The 23,165-nt window shown below is 44.6% G+C and overlaps 1 protein-coding gene across 1 annotated transcript in view; it reads right to left on the bottom strand.

Moving 5' to 3' along the window:
• Window positions 1–124: 124 nt before the first annotated feature.
• LOC114448379 (neural-cadherin) overlaps window positions 125–23,165 on the bottom strand; it is a 97,325-nt gene continuing 74,284 nt past the window's right edge. The window contains exons 17-34 of the mRNA XM_028425296.1: window positions 18,903–19,186; window positions 16,149–16,778; window positions 15,066–16,062; window positions 14,073–14,166; window positions 10,941–11,125; window positions 10,438–10,673; window positions 7,757–8,034; window positions 6,951–7,165; window positions 5,568–5,695; window positions 5,317–5,444; window positions 5,110–5,221; window positions 3,305–3,485; window positions 2,960–3,126; window positions 2,563–2,827; window positions 2,119–2,299; window positions 1,735–1,985; window positions 994–1,151; window positions 125–828 (exon numbers count right to left, since the gene is read on the bottom strand). Coding sequence (XP_028281097.1) covers window positions 181–828; window positions 994–1,151; window positions 1,735–1,985; window positions 2,119–2,299; window positions 2,563–2,827; window positions 2,960–3,126; window positions 3,305–3,485; window positions 5,110–5,221; window positions 5,317–5,444; window positions 5,568–5,695; window positions 6,951–7,165; window positions 7,757–8,034; window positions 10,438–10,673; window positions 10,941–11,125; window positions 14,073–14,166; window positions 15,066–16,062; window positions 16,149–16,778; window positions 18,903–19,186 — 5,138 coding nt within the window. The 3' untranslated portion in view covers window positions 125–180. The remainder of the gene's footprint in view (window positions 829–993; window positions 1,152–1,734; window positions 1,986–2,118; window positions 2,300–2,562; window positions 2,828–2,959; window positions 3,127–3,304; window positions 3,486–5,109; window positions 5,222–5,316; window positions 5,445–5,567; window positions 5,696–6,950; window positions 7,166–7,756; window positions 8,035–10,437; window positions 10,674–10,940; window positions 11,126–14,072; window positions 14,167–15,065; window positions 16,063–16,148; window positions 16,779–18,902; window positions 19,187–23,165) is intronic.

Genomic DNA, 23,165 nt, shown 5'->3' with positions numbered 1-23,165 from the left:
TTTATATATATATATATATATATATATATATATATATATATATATATATATATATATATATATATATATATATATATATATATATTAATGAGTTTGCTTTTCCTGTTTCCAAATTTGACAGGAACACAGCTCTGACTCCTCTTTCACCCACATAATCACCCTGTGCAGTCTCCCAGGTCATTAATGAGGCAAGGGGTCATGGCTGTGGCTCCTCTGTATGTAGGCCAGAGCATCCCTATACGTGAGGGCCAGCTGGGGCCGGTCGTACATCTCGCTCAGCGCCTGGAACTTTGGGCCCCAGCGTGACAGCCTGTCATAAACAAACCCTCCGTCATCGTCTTCTTCTTGGATGTTTCTACGGGATGGCGCTGACCCCAGCGAGCTGAGGCTCCCCGCCGAGGACCCTGAGCCTTCCACGCACCAGACGTGGTAGGCGTCCAGCGGGAAAGCTTCGTTGTCGTTGTCCGCCTCCCAAATGATTCGTGCCACGTAGCTTTTGAAGTCCACGTGGGAGCGTGACCCCGACGTGGTGTCGACGTAACTGCCTACGTCACTCGTGTCCGCGTCTCTGCCTGTGTGGGTGGCGTTGTAGTTGGTGTAGGCGGCGTCGCCGGTGAAGCCGGTGTTGGTGGCTTGCTGATGATGGTGGTGATGATGGTGATGCGGGATGCTGAGGTAAGGAGCGCCGGAGCTGCAGGAGGAGCTGGATGGATGGACTTCCTCCTGAGAGCCGGGGGAGGATTTGATGAGCGGGGCGGTGGTACAGGAGGACGACTGAGACAAACTGGAGCAGAGTGGACGCTTCAGTTCTGTGATGTCATAACCATTCTGAGAGGACAGAGAGGAAAATAACAGGGATTCAATAAATAAGAATCAGAAAGAGACTTTTAAGAGACATTTAACACTATAAAATGTTTTTTATTTTACTTATGACAGTTGCAGGGTAGTTTATTATTTATTTGAATACGAGTGTGTGTGTGTGTGTGTGTGTACCTGGTCCTGCTCTCCTCCTCCCTCCTCGTTGTAGTTGAGGATGTTCTCTCGGATGTCCTCCCAGCTCTCGTGTTCAGCAGGGATGTGGTACACTCCTCGCTTCCTGAACTTGTTTCGGCTGCCTTTCTGGTTCCACACTGTCACTGCCACCAGCACCGCTACACACACACACATACAGAGGACAGTATAAAATATGCATATTTTGGTGAATGTGCTCCTGCACCTCTGGGACAGACATTAATTTCCTTCCTGTGCATTTGTAGCGGTGGCTCATTAAAGCCGCTCTGTGGAGGCTCAATAAATCAGCACAAACTTCATTTAGGAAAATTAGTATAATTACGACAAACAGGTGAAAAGCGAACGAGCCCAGTAGCAGTGAGGGGGAGTCACATTTGTCACTGGGAGCTACAAGGTTGTGTTGAGAAGGAAATCTGTTTCCAAAAATCTCCTGACTCAGGGACATACAGGAAGTAACGGAGCTGTTGGGAAATGAAGTCTTGCAATAGAAAAACAGCAGTTTGTGTGATGCAAACATCCACTGATAACCTGGTTGTTTTGTAACTTTTATGTAACCGAATACTGCGTCAGCACTGTCTGTGCAATCATCATCAGTGCTAATGGAAAAGCTATTGATCTGCAGACTGTTACACAAGTTCAGAACAAAGGGTCTTTTAGAGGACAACATTATGTGTGAGTGTGTTTCTGTGTGTGTTGTAGCTTTACTTATGGCTCCCTTCTTACCGAAGAAGACGAGGAGACACATGCTGATTGCCAGGATGGAGCTGGGACTGAGGGCGGCCAGCCGGTGACCTTTGACCTGCCCCAGCTCACAGCGCTGACCCCTGAATCCCTCCAGACATCGGCACCGGTAGCTGTCGGGCGACAACGCCTGGCAGACGCCGCCGTTAAGGCAGGAAGAAGATCCACAGGGTGACGGAACGCAACTATGCTGACCTGACTCGTCGGTCACAGTCACTTGACCACCAGGACACCTGAGACAAGACAGGATGATTAGTGACACTGAGGTCAGACTGCATTTATTCTAAAAAATTCTTAAAAATAAAGTTCTTAGGAGAATAAATGAAGACAGTTAAATGAAAGTCGTCACATTTATATGGCATTTACTTGCACTGGTGTTTTCTCCACAGGTCAATGCAGCGCAGCGGGCTGCGGCAGGGTTGGCTACTGCAGGCGTCGCTGCTGCACCCTGAGGTGACACCCCGCCTCTCCAGCACCGTCACCAAGTCCCGGCTCTGTCCGTCCAGAGGGAGGACCTGACCATTGAAACGAACGTCCCGCATACAGCCTGGATGAAGAAAAAAAATCCAAGATTAGTTTAACTGAGAATCCATTCATGTTTTTATTAATACTACTGTCAATGCTACTAGTCGCATACATGTATTATTGTTTCTATGATGCAAAACCCTCAAAGATGAAAGTAAAACACAGACAACAAGTGCATGTTTCAGCACTTAGTGATGTTTTTTGTTTGCATTTAGTAGAACTTGACAAGCTTTTGTTTTTATGGCTGTCAGAGAGAGACTTTTTGAGATAAGTTTCAGAACTCGCCATGAAAGTCTGCCTTGTCTGCAGAGTTAGGTCCGTTGCCGACCATCAGGCTGGCTGGCTGGACCACGATCTCACGGCGAAACCCCAGACGGGCCTGGACCTCCCGTGATCCCCCGCCTTGCTCCAACCGCAGGGTGAATATGTTGTCATGGCGACTGAGGCTAACAAGAATCCACTGTCCGATGTCCACCCGCTGGTTGGGAATCCCCAGGGTGTGAGCACCGTCACCCAAGTTGGTGCGAACTGAGATGTGACCATCCATGATCTAAAGGGGGAGAGAGAGTGAGTACACACTGATCTGCCATCTTATTTTTCCTTCTGTGTCAGACAGAGTATCAGAAGGACCTGAGGTGGATAATGTGCAGCATTTTTTGTTATTGTGGACGGGTGCACTGACCTCCAGAACGATGTACTCGCTGGCCTCTCGGGATGTCATGGAGAGAAGGGTGCCTGAGGTGGATCTGGTTCTGAAGAGCAGCTGGATGTTGGTACGCCGAGGGCTGCCGCCGCCTCTGAGTTGAAAACGAGCCACGCTGTTCAAGTCAAAGGAGAACTCTGGGACAGCTGAGGGAGAAGGAAGAGATGTTTAAACAGGCTGAAGCTGCTCTGACTGAAGATCACATCAATCAATAATGTAAACCATCATCGGCTGCAGGTCTAGATAGACAGCAGCATTAAGATTTGACACCTTTACAAATAAAAGCTAAGTGTCTATTTACTTTTGGTCACCTATGGTACTCACCCTTGTCACACTTGTGTCCAGTATACCCTGGGTGGCATTCGCAGCTAAAGGAGCCCCAGTCGGCGAGGCAAGATGCGTGAACACCACAAGAGGGACCGGCGGCCGTCACACAAACCCCATCTGTGAGCCTGCAGCCAGGGGCGCTGTCCACACTCTCACCTGGGGACGCCAGATCATACACCTGAAGGACGACGGAAGACACACAATGTAAGAGATATTGCCATGTTGTTGCAAGACAGTTATCCATCATGAGCGAATAGGCTCGTTGACACACTTATTGCCGGCAGTCATGTGATTTAGGCTGCATTCACAGTTAGATCAGTGGAGACTGAATTTGACACGCACTACATTTCTAAACATGCCCATTGTTTTCATTTGGCAGCCATACTGTGATGTGTCAGTCCACCTTAATGCGTGAACTCCAAAATGTGTTTTTAATTTTTTGGAAGGAATCAAGAGGAGAAAGGAAAAGCGTGTAAGTGGGGATGATGTTTCTCTTTGTTAGAAGGATCAGTTTGGAAAGCTGTTCTCCTCTTGTTACAAAAAATGTCACCATGTTAAAGCTGGGCTGTGATGCTTCTGAAATTATAAAGCTTTCTTCTCCGGGCTGCACGAGCGCGCTCAGTTACTATTCCTTCTATCATAAGAGGAGGAGTCAGATCTATCTTCAGGTCTTTCTTTGAAGCTTCAACACTTAAGTTTTATCAGTGTCAGCACATCTAAAATAGGATTTTAACACAGTCTGGTATCACATGAACTCATTTGTCCTGGTTTCAGATAACAGCAGGACGCCTGGAAACATGCTGATGCCTTCAAGTGAGGTTGTGCTTTCCATATTTAGAAAGAGTACATCAGAACAAACCTCTCACAGAGGACCTTTGGGACATGGTGCAGGTCCTCTCACAATACCAGCCCCTGATGGCTCTCGTCTCTTGCTACATATTGTATTAACCCTTTGATTATGGTCAAACCTACAGGACTGCTATGCTCACACAGTACAGCTTCATCAGTCAGCACTGACATGGAGTCCCTAACTATTAAAAGTAAAAAAGGAAAATGCCTAAAATATATCAGATAAGAAGCAAGAACTGTAAAATATATATTTTTTTACTTTCATAAATAACTGATGACTTAACAGATTATAAATATTGAACTTTTTCACAATGTTCCCATTTTTTTTGCTCCAGTATTTCCACATGTTGTGGTGTAATAGCTGGTTGAGGGTGTTTCCAGGGGAATATGCTGGCATCTGTGAAAGGTAGTGGAGGTTTTTCACCCAGCAGCAGAGGGGCCACAGCAGCTTGCTGAGTGTCAGGAGGACGAGGGGGGAAGAGGGAGGTTCTTTTCATTTATATTATATTTTAGACTGTGATGTTGTTATGTTGGCCTTGGCTGACGAGCCAGGCTCGGACCACCATCTGTCCAACCACCGCCTCTGCGGTACACACACACACACAAATATGCACAGATGCAATACACACAAACATTACACTATCCACCAAGGAGTGTGAGTGAATACATGCATACAAACACACAGATGCAGACCTACAGACATTAAAACTGCATCAAAAGGGGAAAAAACACACACACAGGAAATACTAATGATCTTGGGACTGAAACACAAACATACACAGTTGTGTTTCACATCAGAGGAACACTGATTTTTTTTAAATCCTTACAAAACTAAAACTTTATGATTGTGATTATAGACACTTGTATATGTTCTCAAATAAGTGGCAGGTAAACAGAGTGTGAGCTGATTGACGTCCTCCACAACATAAATAATACACACACAGCAGTGTTACCTGACTGTCCACCACCAGGTTTCGGATGCAGCCGGTGAAACTGCGGTAATGCCGGTGATGAGACATTTCCTTCACCCCTCCCAACTGAAGGGGCTGGAACACATTCAGATACCTAAGGAGGAGAAGGAGGGGATAAAGAGAAAGAAATTAGAAAGAGGAAGGTGGATGAAAATAATGGAAGAGTCTCAACTTCAGGGCTGGTCTTACCGCTGGTTCCCAAGAGTCTCTCCTGCAGCTCTGCAGCTGGACTCATCTGTCTCCCTCCCTTCACCTCCAACACCCTCCATCTCATTAACTGGCACTCCTCCACACTGGTCCAGGATCAGCTGCACAGCCTGGACACAGAGACAAATCACACCTAACCCTCCATCTTTCTGTCCATCTAACAATTATACATCTCTATCCATTCATACAGCTGCTATCTTCCCATCATCCATCCAACCATTGGCCTGTCTTACCTTCCCATCACTGATGATGTCGAGGCGATGCCAGCGTCGGTCGGTGACGGTGGATTTGGGTGGGAGCTGCAGGGTCAGCGTTCCTGATCCGTGGTTTATACTCAGCACTGGAACACCATTTCTCAGCTCTGTTTGTGAACGTGAGATTTGGTTTACAGTTTCTGCCTACATTAGACGAATATTGTCAAGCTTGTTGTGACTATTACCTCTATTTACTTTATATCACATAAATCAGAAGCATAGAATAGGAGGAAGCAGTGTGAGCAGCATTTGACCAGTAAAACAGTAAACGTAGCCTGCTGTAGCCAAAGGTATTGTCTTTGTACAGTACAAAGTAACAACAGTGGCAAGGGTTCAACCGCCACAGGGACTGCCATGTAGCACGGAGTCTGAACTGAAGAGACACCATCAGACTTAAGATGTCTGTTTCTAGTGTGTAAAGAGTTAAAGCATGCCCTGACATCACTTCTCTGTATTGCTTTGTAAGCTCCTGAATCCCATCAACAACTGCAGAAATCCCCTTTTATCAATTCTGTGTGTACATCCTCTCATCTGCTGTTCCTGTCAGATGTGTGTGTGTGTGTGAGTGTGTGACCTGATCAACCTCACAGTCACGTTATTGAACATGTAAGTGAAAAACGCTTCACGGAGATCAATGCTGCAGCCATCTTTGATTTTCCTCTCTCCGGATCCATGCGGCAGCGGCGTGGGTTCAATAATTACATAACTTTAATGCCGCAAGATTATGCAAGAAGTGTTTGAATGGCCATCTGCAGGCTAAGCTGTTAACACCACATTAGGGCCACAGAGAGCTGACATTAGAGTTTATGAAGCTCTTCATCCACTGAGAGACTGTCTTTACAGCGGAGGATTGATGAGCGCTTTGTGTTTGTTGAAAAGAAGGACGAGTAGCAGCACGTTCTCACCAGCGCTGTGAGATTAGTGTAGCGTTTTAGAGCTTAGAAGTTACCAAAAGTGTTTCAACTCTTAGCGGAAGGGTGCAGCACAATTTCTATGTCACATATGATCTCACATAAGGTCAGCCAAGGGTGATTCAAAATGATTACTGACCCTTTACCTGAAAGGACGAACATTTCCTCTAACACCAGACTTCTCACATAAGTCCTAATGGCAGGACAGATGTTCATGAATCACTCCACAATTTCTATTTTTCCTCACTCTTGTTCAGAGGTGTTAAGTGCTGACAGCTCTAATAAGTAATAATAATCTGCTGCTCTATTCACTTAATTTAAAGGTCGCATTGGTTCTTTTGTAATGGAATTATACTATTGATCGATTTTTGCTAACTAACTTATGTGGACCAGATGTGTCTGTGTGAGTCTAGTTTTCAGCAGACTACAAAATATAGTTACATTTACTTACCTATGGCGATGAAGTCCTCCTGCTCTCCAGACTGGATGGCACCAAGAGGGCCATTGTAGAGGATCAGCCCATTGGGAGACTCAGTCAGGAACTCCAGGGAGATGTGACTCTGAAAGCATGGCTTGATGGGAGGGAACCAGGCGTAACCCTGGCCGCCAAAGCTGTGTTTGGTCTGCTGGCACTCCGGGCCGTCAAACATGGGAGGACACTTGCATCTGAGAGATGGGACAGAGTTTATTAATGGTGACTATCACAGATAGAAACCAAATGTTTGTCACTGTTGATAATCGATTTTGAGAGCTGCATGAGAAAAGAAGAGACATCTATTGGATTTAACAGCTGAAATATTTCAGTACAAAGATGGAAATATATTGTGACAATTCAAAGCTAACGACTCATCATGATGAGATGACAATGAGTCTTTAGAGTGTTATTACTTTAAGAAAAATCCACTGCCTTATTTATTAAATCTTTACAAATGGGGGATTTCTGCTGGCTTCAGACAGTGACTTTAACAGTTTGAGACTTCAATCTGCTGCAGACGACCAACGGACTTCTAATCAGTGCTGTCAGGAGAAAAATATGGAAACATGGAGCTGCCACGGTGAGAAAAGGAAGAAAACAAATGTATCTCATTAGAAAGAAAAGCTTTAAGAAGAATAGTATTTTAGACAGAACCAGAAGCTGACAGTGAAATTCCTCCTGCAGCATTGGCAAGATGTTTGAACTGTCCACATACTCATAGATATATACTCATAGCTCAGGAATTATATACAAATAAAAGATGACCCACCCCCCCTCCCTACCTGTATCCCAGCGGTCCATCCTGACAGGTGCCCCCATTGAGGCAGGGGTTTACGGGGTAAGCGGAGCAGGACAGGTGGACAGCCTCTCTGCCCTTGCAGCCACATCGTGATGTGGAAGAGGCGGACAAGGACACCAGAGAGATGTTACCGGAGCTGAGGGCCACTGGAGCCTGGCTGAATGAGACCTCGCTGCTGCAGCCTCCCGACTGACTGCAGTCCGCTAGCGGACAGTCATCCACACCCACCTGAGAGATGGACACACCCAGCAGGGCCTCCAACTGCAGAGGAGGGAAGACACAGGCGGAATGACATTAGTTACGAAGTGAGCAGAAAGAAGAAAACATAATATAAATAGCATGAAGAAAATTAAACTTAGTTTGGAACAAAACAATTATCACAAATAGAAGCTGGCATAACTGTCAAGGTGAATGGAAAAATGCTAAAAACTAGTTTGCGCGCACCAGCGAGGAGACCGGAAACGGAAGTGACGCGACCTGTCGTACAAAAATATCGATCCGTTTAACGAATGTAGCCCGTTATGTTTGTTTTAGCAATTTTTACATAAAACGTTTGTTTGATAAAACATTCTGTGACAGCAGAAATTACAATTACTAGCGACGTAGCTTGTTTGGCTTGCTCGGTACGCTTTATTTATGCGACAGCAATGACGTAATTTACGCCGACAGCAAATAACGCAGTAGCGTCGATACGCATCCTAAACGTGTTTTCCCGGTGAGTTAACTACATGGTGCTCCATACAGGGGGCAGGCAGTGAACATTTAAAATCAGATTAATAGAATGATCAATACATTTCTGTAAGTTAATACATTGTATTGCTCCACTTGTTGTCCACCTTGTCTGCCATCTTTGTAAAAAGCACAAAAAATGATTAGATTGAACTAGATCATTCATCTGGTGTTTCCATATGTCTAATGGAACCATAGGCACCATAGTGACCTTACAGCGCTAATTTTAACACTGACAATAAAAGAAGCTGAACGCTGAACAAATCCTTCACAAATGTTAAACAAACATTAATCAAATGGATCTTTGAGCATGAAACAATCTAACATAAAGCTAAACAAAGTCATGACAAGCTGCCAAGCATCTTACAATTCTAGTAGAACTATGTAAGATTATTATATAGCTAACATAAAGGTTAGTCAACGTAAAACATGGGGAAAAAGCGAGCATTGAAGTGGTGAGAGGTGTTTGAACGTATTTCAGAGACTGACAGCTCCGCCTTTGATCGGGTGTCTACCTGCATCAGTGGTATCTGATTTACTCTTTTTGCCTTAATGTTATTTATGCACTTTGGTCTTTCTCTGTCATTTCCCCTTTCTGTTTAGAGTTTAGCTGTCATTTGCTTTCTGTTGCCAAATTCAGCCGTTTCCCTGCTTGTCATCCTGATTCTTTTCTCTCATTTTGTCTTTATGGGTGAGAGGTTTTCATCAGAGTCCCTCAGGGTTTCCTGTCTCTCTCCAACTGTGTGTATTTCTTTTTTTGGAGTTGAGATATTCAGCTGACACTCTTATCCACAGTGACTTACACTCCCCAGGCAGGGCTTCAGTTTTTTGGCTCCGGAGTCAGTTTCAACATTGCCTTTTTGTGTTTATCTGAAACTCTTGTTTTAAATCAGCAGGGATACTTTTTCTTTTAACCCGAGATAATTAAAGACATACCTTTCTTCTTCGGCATAAGTTATTTTTAATCATCCTTTGTACTTTGTACTGTTATTTATACTTTGAATTGTTTTTTTTGGGTGCTTATTAGTCTTATAATTCAAACATCATCATCATCATATAGTGGATGGGACACTTTGGTGGCATATGTGGTGCCTTCACGAGTCCACGTTATGAATTCAAGAGCAATAAATTAATCATTTCTATTGTGTGCTTCCTCCTCCTTTTGTGTTGCTCCTTTTTCAGCAGTTTAATGATTATTTCACAAATTTATTAACAAAACATTAGTTGAGAGACGGCTGAGATTTTAAGTATTCAAATGTGACCTGCTGTGTGTGTTTAACGTGTGTTTACACGCTTCACTAGCTGAGCTCAAATCATCAGCAGCTCTCATGCTTTTAATGGATCTAAAATATTCATATATACATACATGAACCCACGTGGGAATCTGTGTGTGCATCGCGAGGGTGTATCACAGAAACAGCCGCTTGCTGGAGCGACGTGTCCGCATCTCAGTGCAGAGCTCCTGTATTTAACCCTTTCTGGCCTTTTTGTGTAAGTGTGAGACAGTGTGTGAAATGGTTTGCACGATGTGTTAAATGTCGCTAAAGAGCCTGCTAATCTGCCTGTTTATTTGATGTATAATCAATGTATCATTAACATTACTTAATATAAATCTATGTTTATACTTCACTCTGACTCTCCTTTGTTGTTTTGGAAGGAAGAAATAAACATCTTTACAGTCCAAGAAGTAACAAGTAAGCTATTTTTGGTCTTACCTCTTCCAGATTTTTGGTATCAAAACTTGATGTTCACCTTTTAGAGAGTGTTTAGCTGAAACTATTGAGTTTAATTGGAGAAAAGTCAGTTAGACTGTTTTTAAAAATAATAAATATGCCACAAAATTGCAATGAGCAGCCTGTTTTTGACTGAAATGCTAGAAAAGTAACCCTACAATAATTACATTTTCATCATTTAAATCTGTATCTCTCTCCTCACCTTGGCTTTATTTGCAGCCATGTAGCCGTGTAGTTTCTCGGCCTTATAGTATGGAGAGCCGTGGGCGGCCAACCAAACGTTGATTGCCCTTTCGCCAGGTTTGCTGGCATCGCCCACTGAAAAGATCTGAACTTTTTCTGGCAAAGTCTGCAGGATTTCTGCCAATGTGCGACCCAGACGAGAGAAGCGACTCTCTTCACCTCCACTGCTGCTGAAAAAATCCTCCACAGTCAAGTCTGGAAGAAGAGGAGGAGGGTTAGAGGATCTGTTGGCTGGATTTGTACACTATTACAGGACGTGACTAGCAGTGGGCAGGTAGAGATGTAATAGAAAAAAGGAAAAGTGATGAACAGTCTTGAAACTGGGACCCCCTGCAACAGTCATTATGCAGTGACTATACCCCATCAATTACAGTTGCCATGGCAACCATCAATTGTAATTACCATGAGGGCAGGCGTTTAAAGATTCTGATATTGTGAAATCATCAATGAGGGGAGACTCACTGGTGAGGCGCATGGAGGCGGCATGCCTCAGGGCATCCTGCTGCAGCTCCGCGACGTCCACCTGGGCGGTGGAGGTGACGTCAGGCCAAGCGTTGTCAGACACACGCACCTGCAGGCGGTACGAGCCTGGGGGAGTTCCCTCCCTGATGGTGAGCTGACCGGAGCTCTGGTTCAGACTGAATAACCTGAGAGAGACAAAGAGCTGGTGTCAGAGTTTTTGTCCGGGTGACATATTGTCTCAGATTTCATGTTTTCCTCCACCAGATGCAAATACTCCATGAAGATGATGCTGAATAATACTGTCACTAATACTGTCTCATTTGGTGTTTAGCCTACATGGTCTTTTTCTTTATAATAAACTGGCTATAAATAAACTGTATGAATGTAAATTACAGTAGTTCCCATTCAACCAAAACCAATAGGGGCAGCATGTGGTCACAAACCACCAAAAAAAAAAGACAAAAGAAAAATAATTAGTAGTTAAATATCCACATCTCATAAACAGCAGAGCCTTCTGCTTCAGTGACATCAGAGCTGCTCGGATGTGATTTCTGAGCTTGAACTCTGACCAGATGGAGGTCAGAACGTGGATCTGTGTAGGGGGGTTCTTCATGTGGTAAAAACTCTGCAGAGTTGATGTTGGATCTGTGCCACTGGTTCATGTATCCTAACAGTTTAACCTCTTTACAGAGCTCAGGCCGCACACCGACTCTTTGAAAACTAAGAATGTGCAAACAAATGACTGCAGTCTTGACATGTAACACTGTTTGTGTTGACTCCCTGTGAGTTGATGTGTTATTGGCCCACTGGGGCTTCTTCACCTCACCTGAACGCTTCTTTTGATTGTCCCCCAGGTTTTATCTTTTCTACTTAAATAAACAACATTCAACCTAATCTTGATCCACATTGTGAACAAATTGCCATCTGCTGGATGCAGTGATGAGGGGCGGCCGCTCAGGAGTATCTTATGGTAATTCTCTCCCCGGTGGTTCCTTTGTTCTCGGCCGGTTTTTGTCGTCTCTTGTCATCCCTACTTATAGGTATAGGCTATATAGAAATGGTGGCAGGGAGCGCAATCAGGTTCTCCTTTCAACGCGTCCGTATGAAGCCTAGCCTCATCAAACAAAACGAGTGCGCCCTTGCTGCGCTTCAGTGGGAATTTTCAATACCGCTGGTTATGAAGTATTAATAGCACTGTTCCTGACAAGTCAGATCCCCTTTTCTATCTCTCTCTCTCCTCCCCGTCCTCTGCCCTTTTATTCTCTTTCACTCTTTCTTTGTTTCTCCCTTCAAACTGCCTGTTTCTCTGTCCTGATTTTCCTTTCTTTCTCCTCTTTGTTGCACTGCACCTTTGTACTGTCTCTCCCTCTCTATTTTAAATCTGTCAGCTCCTGTACAGCTTTTATTTTTTTTCTTTATGCGTCTTGTGCGGTGTGTCATATAAGAGGGGACACTCAAGGATGAAATCTTTTCTCTCTGTTAGTTCCTAAAGCTGCTTTACATCTGCCACTCTCTTTATACTTTCATCCCTCTCAGTTCACAATGTGCCCATCAAGTGTGTGTACATTTATATTAAAGATGAAGAATCTTATTACCTGGGGCTGGAATGATACAGTTTTGGTACGCATGTGATATAAATAATGGCTGAAACATTAGCAGGAAATCAGGAAATGCACTTTTTTAAAGTTAGTTAGTAGTTTGCTTCTGTTTTAGGTGTCCATTCGTACGGCTTAGAGCCTTTATGATATCTGCTAGACGTTAATAAGAAGCTACATGCTGCTTACTGTAGGGAGCAGACTTCTATTCCTTTGCAGTGCAAGGTCCATGTATCCTACATTTTATTGTTCCCTCCCTCTAACGTAACCTAGAATCACAGGCTGTTACATCCATGTCCATTGCCAAGGTTTTAGTAAACATTGAGGTTCAATATTTGGAAAGCATGCTTGTCTAAAATTTACAATTTAAATGCGTCCAGTTTTTCTCTTGCCAAAGTGTAGATCACCTTGATTTCAGCCCATCCTCACAAGCGATGTGAGGATGTGATTTGAGGTCAATATTACAGTCTTTGAAAAGAGAACATCTGTGCTTGTAAAATGAGCTTTAAAATGATCTTTACCAAACCCTTTAACTGGGATGTCAGATCCAACCATAACCACGAGAACGAAACAGAACACGGTATTAGGGGTACTTGAACCTCAGTCTCCTGAGTGAAAGTCTGCCGAGATGTATAGACCTTTCACCATTCACGACCTGCCTAATTACTTAGTCTTTTGTGGCTGTATTAATCCTATTATCGGATGACGTCAGGCAAAATAATCATAGGCTCCATTAACCTAAATGTAATGTATTGTCGTATGTGGAGGAATATGCCGCCATACGCAGCCATGTGTTGTATCTGGAGGATGTATTATTGATCACGTTTTTTTTTCCCATGGGGATGGTGCATATTATACATGACATTAACTCTGAGCCACAAGTGAAATTCTCTCTTTCTCTCTTCACCACTCCCACACACATACACACAGAGACTCAAACAAGCAATAATGCCAGGGATCAAGAGACAGTGGAAGATCTTGGTGCTACATATCTAATATCTCTGCAGCACTGAAGTAAAGTAATTACTACAAGACTTTTCCTATATGAACATATGAGGTCTCCATTCAGCTAAGACTGTGTTGGCTTGTAGTTACTTCTTATTCCTGGTAGATTAGTGCTTCAGCTAATGTGATGTTTCTGCTTTGTATGGCAGTGTAAATGGCTAGTTGTATAGATAATTGTATTGTATCTGATTTTAATTTCATGCAGTGTGATTACAGCACTTCATAATAACATTAGCTTCTTGTGTTTGTGACCCATGCATGACTTTAATCTAGACTTTTCACCATATTACTTACTTGTTGGCCTCTTTGCATGAGCACTTGACACATTTCTCCTTCAGTGTCTTTCTAAATTCGCTTCTCTGTCTCACATGTCCAACTCTCTTTTCTTCTTTTCATTGCTGCCTCCCTGCTAAATTACCTTGTGGCCTCGCTCTCCATCAAACCCATGTCTTCCCCTTTTACTCATCCATCTCACTCTTTCTCTTTCTAACTTGCATCACCTTTTAACCTTCTCAGAGTTAAATCAGAATACCTGCTTGGTTTGCCTTCAAATCGGTACACTTTCTCACTCCAATCATCAAGGTCGGGGGATTGAACTTGTCCGAGCACTGTTGTCGGGAGAGTACCTGTCAGGAGGCACAAAAGTGAAAGACACACAAAAAAATGCATTAGCTTTGAGAGGAATTAGTTTTGATCCCTGTGGTACAACCCAAATATTAGGAGTGAAGGGGGGAAAGTGGAGGCTTCTTTAATGAGATAAGGTGACGGGCGACGCCTCATCGGCACGCACGGTCATGGTTTGACGGCACAGCAAGAAGATGTGCACGCATTAGAATTGCACCCCCCCTCCCCCCCCCGGTCCAAAAAAAGCCGAGCGCTGCGCTGTAATCTCTTTAGCTGTGAAATCAGTTGCCTTTTAAAAATGCCTCCTGTTTATGTGCCCGTCAAACCTGGGATGTAAGCCGGAGTTAATTGTTTGCTTCATGGCATGTTGCTGAGGTACGAGATGATTCGTATTAGCTGGTTAATGTACTTTCATGTGGAAAGGCCCCGGAGAGGGAATCCACTAAAAATACATTACAGAAAACCTTAGTTTTTCCAGCAAATTACAGCAGGCTGACAGATGGTATGAAACGCTAAATAAGTGATGTGGGCTCGAGCAGGAGGCTGTGAGCAGTCGACTGTGACAAGTACAGTCTTAACAACATGAGCGCAGAGCACTCAGGAGGCACTGGGAGGGACACCAGCGGATCTGAAGATTAGAGGAGCCCAGAAAGTTTGAATTCCTCAGACCTGTGACCTCTGAACTAGTAGGATCATGAATATATGAACGACAAATGTTCTCTAACAATGGTGCCCTTGGGTAAGACAGCCTACGTCCACAAGGAGTAGAAGGTTGCACTGTGAGTCTCTCAGGTGTGAAATTGAAAATAACAGAAAAGTCTGTTTTAGGATTAACGAAGGTTACAAAGTAAGAAACACTACAAATAAAGGTTTATGTGAAATTAAGAATAGAAAAACATACCCTGATAACTGTAGACAATGAAGTTGGTGTGTCCAGGTAAGTGAGGATGGTCATTCTTGTCACCGATGACAACAGTCAGTGTGCTTGTGGAACTCATTGGAGGAGAGCCGCTGTCAATCATGAGGACCGGGAGGCGGTATTCCTTCTGCCGCTCGCGATCAAAGGTTCGCAATGCAGTGATTGCTGCGCTGCCGTTCCGAAAGTCAGTCAGATTGAAGTTGGTGGCATCCGAGGTGAGCATGAGGAGACGTATGGAGAATGGGCCTCCGTTAGTGGAAGTGTCACGGTCAGTGGCGTGGAGGAGCAGGGAGGTTTTGTTCATTTGCACAGTCTGTGGTGCTGCCGTGTTCTCCCAAACAACAGGCTCGTAGGGGACCTCAAACTCTGGTCCGTTGTCATTGACGTCCAGTACAGTCACCATGACGATGGCGGTGCCGGTGAGGGGTGGATTCCCAGAATCTGTTGCGAGGACCACGATCCTGTGCTGCGAGATTTTCTCTCTATCCAGAGAATCTGCCACTACCACCCAGCCAGACTGGTCCACAAGAAACTGACTGTAGGGGTCGGACTCCTTAGAAATGCTGTAAGAAAAGCGCCCATTTTGGCCAGAGTCTAGATCAGAAGCTGTAACCTGAGCAACAATTGTTCCCACAGGTACATCCTCAGACATGGCTGGTGACTCATAGAACTGTGGGAAGAAGACAGGAGCATGATCATTGGAGTCCTCCACCTGAACCAGACAGTAGGCTAGGCTGAAGAAGTCAGCGTCTTCGGCCTTCAGGGTCAAATTAAAAGTCCTCTCACGTGGCTTCTCAAAGTCGACCTTCTTCTTAAGCTTTATCACACCGCGTCGATTAATTTTATCTGTTTCCACAAAGAACTTCCTGTCCTCATCGCCACCCACGATGCTGAAGGTTACCACAGCGTTTTCGCCCTCATCTCCATCTGTGGCAGAAACTACAAGAACCTCACTATTCACCTCAAGGTCCTCAGTCACCTGACAGACACACAGAGCAGCAGGAATTATTATCATTACTTATGGAAAAAAAAAGTAAAAAATGTGTTTTTGAAGAGTCGACTCACCTGAGTGGTGTAGACACGCTGGGTGAAAACGGGTGGGTGGTCATTGACATCTGAAACCATAATGGTTGCTGTCCCTGTCCCCGCCAATCCTCCGCCATCCCGGGCCTCCACCACCACCAGATATCGGTCCTCCACCTCCCGGTCCAGGGAACGCAACACTGTGTAGATGGTTCCTGTGGTTGCGTTGATGGAGAACAAATTGAGGTTGATCTCGTTGCGAATGTTCTTGATGATGCTGTAGGTGAGCATGGCATTCCTGCCCTCATTGGGGTCATCCAGGTCCATGGCACGCATCTCCATGACGGATGTGTCGGCAGGTGAATTTTCAGGCACTTGACCGACAAAACAGCCATCTATTTCCAGAGCCGGGCACGGGAAGAAGGGGGCGTTGTCATTGATGTCTCGGACTTCTAAGAGCACATCAGCAAACCCTGTGAGTCCGGCCCCTCCCTCGTCTGTGGCAAGGACCAGGAATCTCCAGGCGGGGCGCTCCTCGCGGTCCAGGCGACGTTGAGCGTAAATTCTGCCAGTACGCTCATCGATGGTAAACTCTCCGCCAGCACCCTGGCCATGAAGGGAGTAACGAAGAGCAGTCTGGTCTGCTTCCTGATCGGGGTCTGTGGCTGACACCTTGAAAAAAAAAATGACACCAGGAAATAAATTCTTTGATCACACTCAGCTCATCCAAAAAAATAGAAAAGCTGAATGAACTTCTCTGATCCGGATCCAAGATATTTTAATCTCTGCGGCATTTATAGAATGTTCTTACCAAAAAAGGGCTAAGGAAGATGAGAGGTATCTTCTTGCAGACTAAAGGCCTTAATGTGTGTATGTATAACCTGGAGTTTTATCGTTATTTTTAATTGGTGACTTTATACACCAGCATTCACTAGTAATAAAGTGAGCCTGATTTCGAAAGTAAACACACGGCCCCTTTCTCTCGGAGCTCACCCCGAAGCCATGCCTCCGATCACATGGACGCGCATTACCTGAAGACGAGCTGCGGTCTGTGACTTTTTGATCATGCACGTACCTCTCTGGTGTGCGCAGAGCAGGAAGAGAGTGACAACCAGCCAATACTCCGCGCAGGGTCCACCCGGAGGATTGGCTGATGTTTTTAGCGTTTTATAGCTTCCACAGATGATTCATATTCTTTGTTTTAATGCGAAACTGCCAAACTAATCGGTTGCTATTGGATTGTAAAGAGAAGTTACACCAATTTAACAAAAAGTGCATCAGAATGAAATCTCCTACCCTACCTTTAAGCTGGTCAAAGCAGTCACTTTTATTTTCCCCTTTCTTTAAAGAAACTGGTGCTGTTTAGTTGTTTTTAACACCAATGAGTTTCTTATCAAAACGTTTGAATTGCTTTCTCATTAAGTACAAATGTCAAGCCCAGCAAATAGGACATGAGGCAGGGAGCTGATTGCAGTAGCTGGCTCTGCTCACAGGGACTCTGTAACACAGGAATAAACATTTCTCTGTTGTTTTGTCCTGTTTGTTTAATTAACCTGCCTTCCTGCTATCTCTCTGAACGAGGGGACGAGAGCAGCGGCGGCGACCCGAGCTCTCACATCTGTCACTGCGACACACAATGCAATTAAAAGTTAATAGACGCTGACAAAAGCAAGGAAAAGTACACTTTTCTTCTTTCTTCTCCTCTTTTCTCACCAGAGGGGTTTGTTTACAGAAGCCTTTGAAGTCACCTCCCCTCCTATCCCCCCACCACCACCCCTTTCCTCTGCCACCTCCCCCGTGTTGGCTCTTTGCATTTCCTGACAATGTGACGCAGGTACACAATATTGAAGATGAGCAGTGGCAGCACCACAGAGGAGGCAGTCGCACAGGTGAAGTCAAAAAAAATATTCATTTCAAATTGGATTTTCTCCTCCGTTCGCTATCTGCTGAATTGTATTAGTACACGGGGATGGAAGCGGTGTGCGTTCAGGGAGGGCCCGGCCGCCGTGCGCTACAAAAATCTATTGAAAGTGTTAGAGAGGAACCAAACATCAAATCAATTCCAGCAGGCGAAGGGAAACAGGCCCAGGGTTGAGGACTGGGTGACACATGCCTCTCTGACGGGGATTACTTCCCTGCCCTCCCAGACACGCTTCCACCTTTTTAATCTGATTTAGCTTGGCGGCACATGCATTTTACTGTGAATTACCAGAGATAGGTGTGACGAAAGGCGGGTGAAAGCCACAGCAGAAGGAGGTCGACTGACTTTTCAGGGGGAACTTTTCAGATGGTCGAACACTTCCTGTCAGGAAGGTTGTGGGGTCTGTTGATATCTGCTGATATCAGGTTCAATAATCATACATGTGTGATGTGTTAGTATGTGGACACTGGATCTTTGCTGAGGTGTCGCTTCAGGCTAATTCACCTCCATGTGTGAAGCATGACCAATGTTATTATATTTGTCTGCATTAAACCTGATACATCTATGCATATTGTTCATATAAACTTTGACATTTCCACAGCACCTTCCTTTATGTTTGAGAGCTGCGACTTTCTCATGTTTACATTTGAAACAGTTTCGTCTGGACTGAGTCGACATCTGATCACCGCTCACGCTGAAATTGTTTAGCTTAACAGTAAAAAATTATCTACCATGCAGTCAACCCATCCATTCATCCATTTCCTGCATATGCATAAGCTATGGAGGGTCACAGAGGGGCTGCATCCCAGCATGCATTGGTGAAAGTGAGAGAACAGGGCTGAATACTTCATGAAGTGAAATTCTGCCACACTGACCTCCAGGATGAAGACGGGAAGCTGGGTGAGCTCCTCCGTCACAGTAGCATGATACTCGGTCTGGCTGAAAACCGGCGCCTCATCGTTGCGGTTGACCACCTGAACAACCACCAGCGTCTCGTTCTCCCACTTCCCGTCTGAGGCGACCAGTCGGAGCTCGTAGCGCTGCTCCATCTCGTAGTCGAGTGGCTGAGCCACAAAGATGGTGCCCACCTCGGGCTCCACGTCGAAGGTGCCCATGGTGTTTCCTGAGGTGATCTGGTAGCGTAGCTTGGCATTGGCACCTGGATGGAGAGAGAGTGTGATCTGTCTGTATCATATTACAGTTTTGTTATTAAAACCAGAGTGCAGCAGGGGTGATGAATTTTCGTAGGCCAATGTGGAAGTCAGTATCTTATGGGTTCCTGCGATATTGGCCTATTTATTCTTACTGGTAGCTAATGCACTTGTTAGCATTATGTCAGTATCATTGCTAGCTATTTAAGTAGGTTTTGTTGCATAGAATTTTGTGATAGATTGTGCAAGATGGCCTTCTGGTACCAAACTGTGACACGTAGTACATGATAGACAGTATGCAAAGACTACAGTGATCTGCTGCCTTTTGTAAGACATCACAACACAGGCCTTCTGGTGAAGCCCTTATTGTGAAATGAAACCATTTCATATGACATTGGAGTAGATTTCCAGGCAGAAAAAAAACACAGGTTTGATTGGCAGTGAACACACATGCACTGATGACCCCATGTGGACAGCAGCAACAGATATCAAATATTTGGGAGGAAAACAGGCGTCTCTCTCTCACAGTGGGGCTCATTAGACGCTTCACTCTCTTCCACACCTCCTCTCTCTGGCTGTCTCTTTCTCTCACAAACACACACGCTTCATGTTTCAATCACTTCAGAGAACATCGCTTTGCTAAAACCTACTGATTTACATCAGTGTCGTTGTCCCCATAGAAGGTTTATGTCGAACAGCCATGTCTACACCACAGGAGTCGTACAAATTCACACATTTGCGGAACCCTTTTCTACACTTCCCCCACGCTAGTTCGGCTGTATCATCTCTTTCCTTCTCGTTTGATGTGAAAATCTCTGATGGAGGGCGTACAGGATGGATCCTGATATCTGAACAGACATAAAGGAGCAGCCAGCCCGACTCAAAGCTCCTCACCCTGTCTTTAAGTGTGAGCTCAGATACAAGGAAACTTGCATTCATAACCTCCTTCTTTTGGTCACTACTCATGACCATAGGTGATACATCGATTGGTAACTCAATGCTTTGCCTTCAGGCTTAGCTCCCTCTTCGGACTGATACAAAGTCTGCATTGCTGCTGACTCCACCTGTCAGTCTCTCACTCCTAAACAAGACCCAGAGATATATAACACCTTCACCTGGGACAGCATGGAGTGTCGACACCCTTACCAAACTTTATTCTGTTTATTCCACAGCCCTCACCATGCCATCTTTGACCTCTTTCACTGCTTTTCTCTGCTCCTTGAGGGCCGGCCAAAACAGACAGTGCTACATTTACAACAGCATGTTTACAGCAGCTACCACAGACACAAAAGATAAACAGCTCTATCTCCATTTTCTCTCTACTGCTCTGTTTAAAACGTGTTAAAAGAACACACACAACTTTTGCTGTTTTCTGCTTGTCCATTTGGTTTCCCCTGTATTCTAATCCACATTCCTCCATCCCTCCTTTCCCTTCCTCTGCTGGCCTCCCTCCTTTATATCCTGATGAAATGAAGAAATGTCAACGCACACACAGACATAGCAAACACACACAGATGCATGTTCAGAGCCCAGAGGCAGGTCTGTCTGGGTCCGGCTTGCTCTCTGTTTACCGGCACCAAGGAGACTTTAGGAGACAAACACCATCTGTGGAGACATGGAGGACCTTCATTACGACACTAGAGAGAGAGTGTGTGTGTGTGTGTGAGGACAAGCTTAAGTGCACCGGTCCGTCACAGCCTCTGAGCACGATCTGTCGTGACACTCACCGAGCAGCTTAGTGTGTGTATAAATGTGAGTGTGTGTAAATGTGTGTAAGGGGAGTAGCTCCAGCGGTTTTTGCCTCCGGCAGCCTCCCTAATGATCAGTCTGGCCATATGGTGTTGCCCTCTTAACGCACAGACACACACACACACATATACACGCATGCTCATACACACACACACACACACACACTAGGGGATGCAGCTGATTTAATTCACAGCCTAGCAGGAGGCCCAGAATTGAGATTAAGGTCAGATCTCTGCTCCTTGTGAGGTGGACCTGAGGGGAAAGTCGTCCCTGAGCTGTGACTGCAGGTTGACACTCTGAAGGACTAAACTCATCATTGGACGAAGTTTCATTTCGTTTTTTAAAAACCACATTAGAAAATATCACATTTCTCAGATGGCTGCAGGAGATACTGTGTAATTTGAAATTCAGACCGCAGTATCTAGAAATCCTGTGTACCAGTGTGTGATACCAAAGCAATGATAAAAATGAACCCCAGAAGGTTTTGTGGGGGAACCTTAGAGTAACATTTCTCCCTTTGCACCACTAAACATGTCCTTCCGAACATGTTAGATGTTTAAGATGCAGGGCAATTATTAATTATGGTGGAAAGCATGTTTGTTGCAACTGGTGCCACATTCATGTGTAATTGGAATTGGGAGTTCTAAGACATCAAGTATCCAAACATTTAAAGGTCGTTCAATGGAATTAGTGTAACTGTAAAACATATCCGGAGCAGCTAAGATCCCTCAGGAGGAGGTGGAGGAATTTGCAGAGAGCTTCTGCAGCTACCTCTGCCCTGGTGGACTGATTGGTGATTGTATTTTACTCAATGATATGAGTGAAAAAGGCAGAAGTTAAAAGATAAAATGGCACCAGCTCTGATGGAACTTATTATGTAAATGTACAACATGTAGAACAATAAGCCGGCGGAGGCAGAAGCAGCGGTGTAGCTTTCTGGTGAGCAGCGTGGCAGCACCACATGCAGTGAAAGAATGAGCAGAGCGCTGAGAGCATAAATACACCTTCATGATTATAAATGTGTGTTGCAGTGAGAGGAGTATGCAAATGAAGCAGCAGACTTGAGTTTCTGCTCAAGTGGTTTGACTTTTGAGTCCCAGACACACCATCACTCACTTATCATCATCAGCGACTGTGCGCGCAGTAACGCCACTCCTGTTCAGTATAACATGTAGTAAAACACAGGCAATCAGTCACACATTATCACCCAGCCATACTGCAGTGGTGGCTGTTTGTGTGTGTGTGTGTTTACTTAAACCCTGAGGCGACAATAAACTGAAACACCAAAGTCAGCGGAATTAAAAAAAAAAAAAAAAAAAGCCCCTTGATCTCATTAGCAGACACTCTTAGTTCGGCAAATTTTCCACAAGAAGGACCAAATGGATCCAGAAAACACGGCGGGTGACAAAAGCTGCTGGGCCTAATCAGCTTTAGGGTGTGGAGAGGGTGGGGTGCAGTAATCTAAACCCCCTCCCACTCCATATTTGATTTGATCATTCCAACAAACACCAAGTCAGGCAAAAAAACAAATGCAGGAGTTGTCAAAGCATATATGTGCATGTGTTTGTGTGTATGTGTATGTCTGTACCCGGTAATTGTGTTTGTCTGACCTACGGTTTATATCTGGACTGAAGGTCACGGGTGTTTCAGCACCTGTCAGCTCCATAATGTACAGCACAGACACACACACACACACAGTGCAGCCAAGGTGATGGTGCAGTTGCTGCTGTCAGAGGATAAAACCTTCAGGTGAGTTTACAGCTCATCAAACCTCAGATTGGAGCTTTAACTCTTTCAGGAGTTTGTTCACCTTCGGTAACCTTCTCATACATACACACATGGACATAAACACACAGTCGATAACTTGAGTGAAGTACATAAACACACCAGTATCAGCAAGTCTATTGATAGCATGAGGGCGAATCTCCAGTAAGTCAGCTTTGAATTTGCATGGTTAATGATATGCACACACACACACACACACACACTCTGACACATTTCTCTCTGCTTTTTCCAACACACACATGCAAAGATAAAAAGCAGCCGCATATGGTGTGGACACCAGTCCACAGCACATCATTACAGGCTGTTTAATTGGACTGTATCAGGCTCTATGGCAGGTCAATAATTTATGACATATGTGATTTTACAATTATACTTAACCGAGAGTGCATTTGCAAGCAGAAATCTATGGAGATATGTGTTTATTTAATCACAAATAAATAACTCACAATTTAT

The sequence above is a fragment of the Parambassis ranga genome, chromosome 16, assembly GCF_900634625.1.
Source record: "Parambassis ranga chromosome 16, fParRan2.1, whole genome shotgun sequence".
NCBI lineage: Eukaryota > Metazoa > Chordata > Actinopteri > Ambassidae > Parambassis > Parambassis ranga.
The sequence above is the reverse complement of the archived record's forward strand: the minus strand, read 5'-3'. Positions and strand labels throughout refer to the sequence as shown.